This window comes from Dendrobates tinctorius, unplaced genomic scaffold, assembly GCF_039654945.1.
Source record: "Dendrobates tinctorius isolate UK_male_01 unplaced genomic scaffold, ASM3965494v1 ptg000102l, whole genome shotgun sequence".
Lineage (NCBI taxonomy): Eukaryota > Metazoa > Chordata > Amphibia > Anura > Dendrobatidae > Dendrobates > Dendrobates tinctorius.
The window spans coordinates 12,977,222-12,989,231 of NW_027361770.1; the positions used below are offsets into that span (position 1 = coordinate 12,977,222).

The following is a 12,010-nucleotide window of genomic DNA, read 5'->3' on the forward strand; positions in this document are numbered from 1 at the left end:
CAGGATTCTCTAGGGCCACACCTTTAGGCTATTCAGAATAATTAGCTTTTAAGCAATGACCAATTGGTAAAGATCATAAAAAGTAACACTAAATAAAAAGTTGCATATTTGCTGGTATATGCTGACTTGTCCCCTTCCGATTCCCCCTTGCCTGATGCCCTGGAGTGACAGGTCTCTGCCTATACACACACAGGAGCAAATTGTGAACAAGCATCTTCTCCCTCATAGAGAATATCTTAAAGATCTTTGGGTCAGATAATTACTCTTATCTTTTGATTGGTCTGTTGGCCCTCCCCTTTCTTCTACCTTTGGACTGTAGGTAAGAACCCTGTTAGAACCAGTAAAGGTTGTTTGGATTTAAAGTAATTCACCTATCACTTTAAGATTTCCCTTTTGTTACTAGATGGAAAAGTGATTTGAGTTCTAAATTTACCAGCCACCATTGGTTATTTGTTTTTATCTTAAATCTTCTAGATGTGCCAATTATTACAAAGTCTCTATGAAACGTTTGTATATATGATCTCTAATCCCACGCCTTCTACAAGAACATATTAAACATTTATTGATGATGTAATAAATGCAATTAGGACCATGTTTCACATTTATGGGACGTGATATTATATTTACCTTATGAGATCCGTAACCTAAAGAAAGTATATTCGGCGAAGACCATGCTTAAGTTGTAGAACGATTTATTTTCTACCATATTTCAACTGCTAATTGATCACCCATGACCAAATACTGCAGAAATACAAAACTTGCTACAATTTCAGTAATAATTTATGCAATACAATAAAACTGCCGGTAACTGATGGGAAAGGTAATGTTACCAAATGTTATCAAGTATGGACTAAATAATATGTGTTTCATAAATCGGATTTGTGAGATTGTGATTGATATTATACTACTTTCTTTACAGTAAGTGGCAATTTTGTCCCTTCTGCTGCTTATATTGATTTTGTGTTTATAGATATTTAATCTCACCTCATTTTATGCATGAAAAATTCTTCAATGTACAGCTGAATTTAACATGAACATTTTAAAAAAATTCTATAAAAATATGTTAATAAAAATACATTTACCTGCACTGCTCTTTCTGTATGATATGTACACTTGTATAATCTGTTTCACTTTTATTTTTCAGACTACTTTTGGAATGTACCTTCTGAATGCATCATGTTCTTCATACCCATCTGTGCTCACAGTTGGATCAGAGTTATATTTCACCTGCTGAAGATTGCTCTAAACAATGAAGGAATATTGGAGTATTAATAATGTAAAGGTCAAAACAAAGACTGCAGAAGGATACAGATTTAGCTTTTAGATTTGTACTTTTGTGCATATTTCTTTAACAGGAAAATGGAAGTTAAGAAAAATGTGAAGAAATGATGAAGGAAGTAGAAATTAGTCACACACTGGATTTCATATTGGTTCAATATGTCATACTTTACTTTGTTTATACATGTTGTTGATTTTATTCCTTTTCATTCCACCTGTCTTTAACAAAACGGTACCTGCAGAGCATACCCTACCAAAGAAATAATAGGTGTTCAGCAAGAATAACACAAGATTTGTTAAGAATATTTATACTAGGACAAAAATAAAATAAGTGCAAAAAAAGTGAGTCATGTGACAAAGAGGTGACATCGGCAGAAGAAAGAGACATAAATTGTAAAAAAAAAATATTCATCAAAAAGACAGAGAGTGTATCAATGCATATGTATGGGAGTTCCAATTAAAGTATGAAGGCATCAACAAGTTCAGAAAACCATGGTTGTCATCGAAAAGATATGTGTTAAAAAATCAAGAATGCATAAAATATTAACCCAGAGAAAAGCTTTCTATGGGGTCTGAAAAATCAGCAAATGATGGGAATCAATCAGATCACAATTAGAGCAAAGTCAGACAGCCATATAAATCGGACCAAGATCCGTTCGCAATGCTTGTATTGGCCGGCGGCTCTCCTGACCTGAGCGTGACAGCTGTATAGAAATATATGACGCTGTCACACTCCTATAGGATGAGCCGCCTGCCAGTCCATGCGTTGCAATTGGATATTGGTCCAATTTATATGGCCGTCTGGATAAATAATTTAAGTATTCAGCCAGTTGATTATAATGAAAAATAGATATACAAAATATTTTATAAAAGGTTCAAATTCATAATAATCTGGAAAATACATCATGATTACCATGACAGACTTGCTGATAATAATGACAACCTGAAGCAAGAGTCAAATATAGTAAGAAAGAAAAGCCAAAGATCAAAGATACCCCCAAAATGTCTATTTCCTCTGGGATGGCACCCACCATGCTTGTTGTAAGACGTATTAGGGCTTGTTCAGATGGACATATTATTGATTTGTGTGCGCCACAGACCAAACACAACCGTTTATAGCCAGTGTGCCAGTGCATATGGCCGATTCTCCACATGGACTGATGGTCTGCACGGAAAAAATATTTCAGCAACATATTGTGCTGGTACATTTTACAGAGCAGAATAATTCATGCAATATGAAGGCTGCTCCAGTTCCTGTCCGCAATGTGACGAGCACACAGAACTTCACATGGAGTCAGCTACGAAATTAATGACACATGTACTAGAAATAAAATGTGCTGCACTGGTTCAGTAAAGTTACTTGTAGTAATGGTAGAATCTGCTCTAATATTAAAATACATTCAAATTAGTATTCAGTATGCAGCATGCATTGTCACGTAAGATTCACACATCTGTAAAGCACGCACTGTGCTCAGACCGTGATGCCAAGCCTGACAGCAGGGCCTCCTTACCTGACATAATGGGCTCATATATTCCTATAAGACCACTGGCTCAGGTCGGGAGACCCTGTCATGGGGCCGGGTATTACCAACAAGGCACAGTCCATCTTTCACCAGACATGTAAAACTGGTTTACTCCTCTGGAGAGGTGATATGTTATTTATGGCACAGATACTTTATGGGGCAAATCATATCTTAGCTACTTTTACGTAAAAATTATCCAAAATAACAGTTAACCTTATTAGAAAATAGAAAAACTAATATTGATATTGTATGTTTTTTTCATAATGTGAACATATTAGCATCATTAAATGCGATCCATACAATTGTAATCACTTGCACAGGTCCTGTTATTCCTGCTTTAGTAGTTACTTATATATTTTATATAATAACAATTTTGGAGCCTCTGATATCTGAGCTGTGTATAAAATATGATTTTTTTTTTTATTAATTCAGTTCAGTTTCATTCAAATATAAGGAACAAGCCAAGAATGTGCAGGACGCGTTTATTGTATAATGTATATCTCCACAATCATCTCGCTGTAAACAACTAATAATTGCATTCAGCAATACTAACAACAATCATGGAAAATAAATGCCGCTGCATGTTTACCTGAAATGGTGGCCAAGATATGACACATTCTACAAAAAACAAGGCAGAAAAATGGAAGAGGTAACTTTCTTTCGGTTCTTAAACCCTTAAGAGCTAACTATCACAACCTCATCATCTTATCTGTTTTTAGCCCTCCGAAAAAGAAATACTCCTCTAAATATCTCATTTAAAGGGAACCTGTGGCGTTCCAAACTATGTCAAACTGCAGGGTTAATCTGTAGCTTAATGCAGTCCAGTGCCTTAGGGAAAGCGCAGCTACTGGGAGAAAATACATTGTATTCCTCCTACGAGCCTCAGTCATAGAGGTGTGACTGGAGCGACTACAGTCACCACTCGGTACAGTGAGCAGCAGCTGCAGGTACACCCCAGCACTTTGATTGACAACTCATGTAGATTTGGTTTCCAGTACCATCTCTATGCTGATGACACCCAATTATACGCTTCTTCTCCTGACATCACGCCAGCCTTTCTAGAAAACACCGGCAATTGTCTAAACGCTGTGTCTAATATCATGTCCTCACTATATCTGAAACTGAACCTGTCAAAAACTGAACTCCTGGTGTTTCCTCCCTCTACTAATGTACCTATACCCGACATTGCCATTTCTGTGTGTGGTTCCACTATTACTCCCCAGCAACAGGCCCGCTGTCTTGGGGTCATACTTGATTCCGAGCTTTCCTTTGCCCACCACATTCGATCACTGGCTCGCTCTTGTCATCTGCACCTCAAAAACATTTCTAGAATTCGACCTTTTCTTACTTTTGACTCTGAAAAAACTCTTACTGTTTCTCTTATTCATTCTCGTCTCGACTATTGTAACTCTCTTCTAATCGGTCTCCCTCTTACCAAACTCTCCCCCCTCCAATCTGTCTTGAATGCTGCTGCCAGGATCATATTCCTCGCCAATCGTTACACTGATGCCTCTACCTTGTACCAGTCATTACACTGGCTACCCATCCACTCCAGAATTCAGTATAAACTTATTACCCTCACCCACAAAGCCCTCCATAGCTCAGCACCACCTTACATCTCCTCCCTTGTTTCAGTATACCACCCTACCCGCGCCCTCCGTTCTGCTGATGACCTGAGGTTAGCATCCTCAATAGTCAGAACCTACCACTCCCGTCTCCAAGAATTTACACGTGCCGCGCCAATTCTTTGGAATGCACTTCCCAGGTCAATACGATTAGTCCCCAATCCCCACAATTTTAAGCGTGCCCAGAAAACGCATTTATTCAGACTGGCCTATCGCCTCAACACATTAACCTAATCTATCCCTGTGTGGCACAGCCAAAAGTTTTACCATAACCAGATTTCCCGCATCATGTTCCCACATGCTTTATGCATCCATTAGCCCTCTGTGTTTGTACTGTTACACACTTAACATTATGGCTGGTCCATACAATCAGGGCAACTGTTACCACCCACCTTTCGTGTCTACCTCTATCCTCATAGACTGTAAGCTTGCGAGCAGGGCCCTCTTTCCTCTTGGTATTTGTTATAATCTACTGTATGTGATTATTGTTATGCTGTAATGTCTATTGTCTGTACAAATCCCCTCTGAAATGTAAAGTGCTGCGGAATATGTCGGCGCTATAAAAATAAAATTTATTATTATTATTATTATTATTATTATTATTATGTGTGTGCCAAGGCGTGCTTACAGCTGCCGCCCACTCATCTATAACTAAAAGCCAGAGGATCCTGGGAGGAATAAAGTTCATTTTCTCCAGGTAGCTGTGTTTTCAATAGAGCAATCGGAGAGCATTGTTAGGCTATGTGCACACATTAGGAATTTGATGCAGAAATTTCTGTACCACGTCTGCATCTCCTTTTCATACGTTTTTGGTGAAGAGTTTCCATTAGTATTCTTGAAATCTGCAGTAAAAGCGCTGAAACAATGAACATGCTGCAGATTTAAATCTTCTACAAATCCGCAAGTTAAAATTATGTAACGTGTGCATGAGTCTCCATGATTCTCATTCACTTTGCTGACATCAGGAAACCCTTCAGGTTTTGTGACAAATCTGCACAGAAAAAAAGCAAACATGTGACAAATCTGCAATGTGGGCACAGGTCCGAATGCTATTAACTTGCAAATTAACCCTATAGCTTGAGGGTAACAGCATTTGAGGACATGACAAGTTCCTTTTATACAAAACTGTAAAGAAAAGAGCTTTAATATGACCCGACCTGTTCCTGCTTTAGTGATCAGAGCGTGGAAAGAAAAGTAAGCGCATGTTCCTGAAAAGGAGATGACTAGCAAACTGTTATACTTCAAATTTTAATTTATGTTTTCTAATGTTGAAAATGCAGATTACCATAGAATCTGTTGTTCGCTTCTTGTTGGCTTTAGGGTTTTAGTCTATCAAAACTCGGATTATGAACATATAAACATGTTGGTGATTCTTAGTAGCTCAGACACTATAATATATACTTTTTGGAGTGATACAAAGTTTTTTTGGTCACAATGGTTTTGTATTATACCACAGAAAAGATGATTATCTATTACTGAGAAAAACTGCTTAACAGGTCTAAATATATTTTTGGACTTTTTTTTCATTTACATAGTTTTTACTATGGAAAAGGTGAAAGCCTTTAATAATGGTGTTCATTGTACTCTTCAGCCTCTGGCAGCATCCACCTGAGATTCTTTATTCTCTCCTGAATTTTAAATGTTGTAAAGAGCCCTGAATTTCACAAATATTGTGTACTCATGATTAATTTATAGTGCAAGGGAATACATTGGTATTTTACTATAATAATTTTCAGACTGGTGTAGAGTTTGGTAACAATCATCTTGCAAATGAAAAAATATTGAATTTAATACATTTTTGTTTATGTATTAAAAAATGTGAAGATAATGTAGGATTATTCTGTACAAGCACAATAAAAATATTAAAATAAATCAACTCAAATATTAAGAGCTTATGTCTTTCATATAAAATGTCTCCACTGTCTGCTCCACTCAGTTCTGCAATTATGGTAAGCTCGTTGGTTACCTTGTTGGTGTCGTGCCACTTTAAACAGATCATAAAATATAGTGAGCCTTTGTGGTAGGCCAGGATCACACTACCATGTGTGATGCGAGAAACTTGCACGAGTCTCTCGCATCAACACCCAGCACTGCCGCTGGCATTCAGGACCGGAGCTCCGGCTGCATGTATTTCTATGCAGCCGCAGTTCCGTTCCTGAGTGGCGGCGGTAGCGCCAGGTGTTGATGCGAGAGACTCGTGTGAGTTTCTCGCATCACACACAGTAGTGTGATGCTGGCCGTAGAGTGATCCCCCACTCTGGTATGATGAAAGGAATGCAGATATACAGGACCCAATCTTTTGACATTCAAATTCTCCATGATCACCTAAATGTTTCTTAAAAATTTGATTTGCTGCAAATAAATTTCTTTTAATAACACTGTGCACTGTCATACTTTTCATATTATTTTTAATTAAAAATGCAGAACACTCCCTCAAACTGGCAGTTGCATGACGTTCGCTTGCTGTTGTGACGGTCACGGTACGTTCACACGTTCAGGATTACAGAATGTCTGCACCATTTCCGCATCCATTATGCAAATTAACAGACCAGACACGCATTTAGGTTTTTTATACATGCGGACTTTTCTCATTAATGCAAGTCAAATTGATATGCTGAGGATCTGAAAGACGTGCCACATGTCATTTTCACCGGGTGAACCGCAGGTACACATAGATGCACAGTGGACATGGGTTTCTAGAAATCCTATCCACTATGCTGTAACATCTGACCGCATAAATATGCGGTGTTAAAACTGCAGCAACTGCTGGATGTGAGAACATACCCTTAGGGCTCGCTCAAACGAATAAAACGGACCAGTGCAATTCGATAAAAAAATCAGTTTACATTCAGACCAATGTTATTCAGTGATTCAGTGCTCATCTGCAATTTTTTATTTAACTCAGATCGGATTCCAATGTGTTTGCGATGCATGCTGTGAGTGGATGCGAATTTGGCAATCGCCAATGCAAGTCAACGGGTGCAAGAAAAATATCGCACCCATCTCATTGGAAACCATACATTTCATCATCTGAGTACAGTAAATTCATAGCACGAAACATCATAATAGAATAGATACAGTATGTAGATAGAATAAAAGTAAAAAAATGGAGTGGGGTCCCCCATATTTTTCTTAACCAGCTGAGGGAAAGCTGACAGTTGGAGTATGAAGTTTATAGCCTGGGAAGCATAAACATGGAGCTTCCCAGGCTATTAATATCAACTCATGGCTGTCTACTTAGCCTTTACTGGATATTAACAAGGAGTGACCCCCCAAAAATGATGTGGGGTCCCCCTGTTATTAATAACCAGCAAAGGCTATGCAGACAGCTGCAGGCTGATATTAATAGCCTAAGAATGGGCCATGGATATTGGCCCCCTCCCAGACTAAGAACATCAGCCATCAGCTGCCCGAGAAATGACACATCAATTAGATGTGCCAATTCTGGTGCTTATCCTCCGCTCTTCCCACTTGCCCTGTTGCAGTGGCAAGTGTGGTAATGGTATTGGTGTTGATACAACCTTTTGTAATGTCAGCTGATATCGAGCCCAGAGTTTATTAATGGAGAGTCGTCTATAACACACCCCCATTACTAACCCCATAGTCAAATGTAATAAAGACAAACACAGAGTAAAGTTCTTTATTTGCAATAAAAACTCCCCGACCCTCTTTTACCAATTTATTAATATCAAAAGAAAAATAAAAACACGAAGTACTCCTCACCTGTCTGCAGATAATCTCTATGTGATGCTGTCCCATGAAGAACTCCAGCTCTGCAACATCCGGAATATTGATGGGTGGCACGATGCTCAGCAAGCCAGCTGGAGCACACTGAGACAGCAGCATTAGAACGCTCCTGCAGTGTCTATCGCTGATGTGAGGAAGGTCACAGGAGTATATAGCCAATGAACCCATTCACCTTACAGACGTCACCACTTGCATCGTGAGAAAATGAAGTATTTCTCCCAGAAAATTATTGCAATTACACATGTTTCATTATGCAATTGTTTATTCCCTTTGTTTGTATTGGAACCACACAAAAAAACAGAGAAGGGAAGGCGAATTGCAAATTGCCCATACTTTAACACCAAACCCCAAAAATGGGCTGGAGAAAATTGTTGGAATAAATAGCTCTTCTTTGGCAAACTGCTCCAGGTCTCTCATATTTGAAGAGAGACATCTCTTTTTAGGTGGAGTTGTGCTCTGGTAAGGGCCACACTTTTGCATGTGCTGGTCTCTAGGAAGAGGTGTGGGGTAAGGTGTATCTATGGAGACTCCAAGAACTATCCCATGGCCCAGATCGACATGCTCCCACCAAGTGGGAATGGCCAAGGACTGGTTGCATGCTATTTTTATTGAATAAGATTTTCCATTATTATAGGACTTATGATCTAAAACTGTAGCACACAGTAGTCCGGCATGCCACTAAGAGTTGGCTATGGTAACAAGATCATGTGAGGTACAAGGTGAATTAACTTTCACTATGCTGGCTGGAAAGAAGGATGTAGTGTATTGAGCACAGACCAAAAGAGAAAATAGACCCCTAAAATGTAACCTTTAATAATAAAGTTAAAAACTCAAAGAAAATCTCAATCATTTTAGAGGGTGAATACTCATATATGCATTATCTAGCAAGGGAAAGATATACTGGTCAAAAAACACCTATATATAGACAAGAAATGTACAAGGCTGCAACACCCTGGTACTCCCTATCATAGTCTCTACCTGTCAGTGGAGGTTAGCACCCTAATTTGAAACAGTATGGTACCACGCTCGTCAGCGGCTATCTCTTATGACCCTATAATGCCTCTAATATAAAGTGCAGCACTAGTAGTGAAAGTCCTAGCTAGATATCAACATAATATTACTCCTATCATGATAATCAGTATAAGTTTCCATAATCATAGACTCATCCCTTACTCCCGTAACAAGGACACAAATAATATAGATCACTTAAGAATTAATGGGAAGATAGGGTAACACAAAAATTGAAGACACGTTCCTGGATAAGCCAAAAATATACTTAGCTTAGAGCCAGCTTCATCAGAATTCATATCCAAAAATCCTGACATGTTTCCCCTCATAGAGAAAAACTGGGGTTCTTTAGGGCAGTGGTCCCCAACCTTTTTTGCACCAGGGACCGGCTTCAAGCAAGACCATTCTTCCATGGCCTGGCAGGGTGGGGATGGAGGTGTGACAGGGGCAGGGCTTTGGTCATAAGGGGGCGGGGCTATGGACGCGGTTGTAGTTTAGCAGTGCATACTTATCATTTAATTATAACATTGATAATGTGACTCAACTCACCATAGGTTTTGAATGAGTGGGAGCACCTGGCTTGCTTCTCTGTTTCAGTGGGAGCACTGGGCTACTTCTACTGATAACCGTCACTGCTAATGATGAGTGGAACCTACAAGGAAATGGAGCATTGAGCACTTAAGAAAAATTGTACTGGAGTACTGTACATGCTGATTATTTTCTAATCACCAGAAAATATATGTGTGGTTCCCCCAGTCCTGTCCAGCTCTGTGTGGCTCCCCCTGTTGTATGCATGGCTCCCCTGTCCCATCCTTGTATACATGGCTCTGCTCCCATCCTTACATACATGGCTCCACTCCCAATCTCCCATCCTGTATGCATGACTCTGCTCCCAACTCTCCCATCCTGTATACATGGCTCCCCTGTCCCATCCTGTATACATGGCTCCCCACCCACTCTCCCTCCCTTGTATATATGGCTCTGCTCCCACTCTCCCTCCCTTGTATATATGGCTCCGCTCCCACTCTCCCTTCCCTGTATATATGGCTCCGCTCCCACTCTCCCTTCCCTGTATATATGGCTCCGCTCCCACTCTCCCTTCCCTGTATATATGGCTCCGCTCCCACTCTCCCTCCCTTGTATATATGGCTCCGCTCCCACTCTCCCTCCCTTGTATATGTGGCTCCGCTCCCACCCTCCCTCCCTTGTATATATGGCTCCGCTCCCACTCTACCTCCCTTGTGTATATATGGCTCCTCTCCCTCTCCTGTATATATGGCTCTGCTCCCACTCTCCCTCCCTTGTATATATGGCTCCGCTCCCACTCTCCCACCCTTGTATATATGGCTCCCCTGTCCCATCCTGCATGCATGGCTCCGCTCCCACTCTCCCTCCCTTGTATATATGGCTCTGCTCCCACTCTCCCTCCCTTGTATATATGGCTCCGCTCCCACTCTCCCTTCCCTGTATATATGGCTCCGCTCCCACTCTCCCTTCCCTGTATATATGGCTCCGCTCCCACTCTCCCTTCCCTGTATATATGGCTCCGCTCCCACTCTCCCTCCCTTGTATATATGGCTCCGCTCCCACTCTCCCTCCCTTGTATATGTGGCTCCGCTCCCACCCTCCCTCCCTTGTATATATGGCTCCGCTCCCACTCTACCTCCCTTGTGTATATATGGCTCCTCTCCCTCTCCTGTATATGTGGCTCTGCTCCCACTCTCCCTCCCTTGTATATATGGCTCCGCTCCCACTCTCCCTCCCTTGTATATATGGCTCCCCTGTCCCATCCTGCATGCATGGCTCCGCTCCCACTCTCCCTCCCTTGTATATATGGCTCTGCTCCCACTCTCCCTCCCTTGTATATATGGCTCTGCTCCCACTCTCCCTCCCTTGTATATATGGCTCCGCTCCCACTCTCCCTACCCTGTATATATGGCTCCGCTCCCATTCTCCCTCCCCTGTATATATGGCTCCGCTCCCACCCTCCCTCCCATGTATGCATGGCTCCGCTCCCACTCTCCCTCCCTTGTATATATGGCTCCGTTCCCACTCTCCCTCCCTTGTATGCATGGCTCCACTCCCACCCTCCCTCCCATGTATTTATGGCTCTGCTCCCACTCTCCCTTCCTTGTATATATGGCTCTGCTCTCACCCTCCCTCCCTTGTATATATGGCTCTGCTCCCACTCTCCCTCCCATGTATGCATGGCTCCGCTCCCACTCTCCCTCCCTTGTATATATGGCTCCGCTCCCACTCTCCCTCCCTTGTATATATGGCTCTGCTCCCACTCTCCCTCCCTTGTATATATAATGAAAACTGAAAGAAAAAGAGCGCAATAGGGTCTTACCCGAGCAAATGAGAAAATAGAACAATAAATTATACTCACCCTGTGTAGGAGAGTATTAGGCATAAAGGAACAAAGTCAGCTTGCTGCACATCCAAATGACCACGCCGTGGCCATAAATCATCAGATTCAAAGAAGGAATTTTTATGGATTAACCGTGCGCTGCCAGACCATCACTCCTCACAAGTTGTGTGCTTTAAAACATTTAATTCCCAACGCGTTTCAAAGTTAAAAACTTCTTCCTCAGGGGATGACATGTACATGTCATCCCCTGAGGAAGAAGTTTTTAACTTTGAAACGCGTTGGGAATTAAATGTTTTAAAGCACACAACTTGTGAGGAGTGATGGTCTGGCAGCGCACGGTTAATCCATAAAAATTCCTTCTTTGAATCCCTTGTATATATGGCTATGCTCCCACTCTCCCTCCCTTGTATATATGGCTCCGCTCCCACTCTCCCTCCCCTGTATATATGGCTCCGCTC

At 41.2% G+C, this 12,010-nt stretch overlaps 1 protein-coding gene across 1 annotated transcript in view; it reads left to right on the forward strand.

Moving 5' to 3' along the window:
- Window positions 1–6,314, forward strand: part of MOCOS (molybdenum cofactor sulfurase) — a 420,261-nt gene extending 413,947 nt beyond the window's left edge. The window contains exon 15 of the mRNA XM_073587739.1: window positions 1,145–6,314. Within this exon, the coding sequence (XP_073443840.1) occupies window positions 1,145–1,234 (90 nt within the window). The 3' untranslated portion in view covers window positions 1,235–6,314. The remainder of the gene's footprint in view (window positions 1–1,144) is intronic.
- The last annotated feature ends 5,696 nt before the right edge of the window (window positions 6,315–12,010 follow it).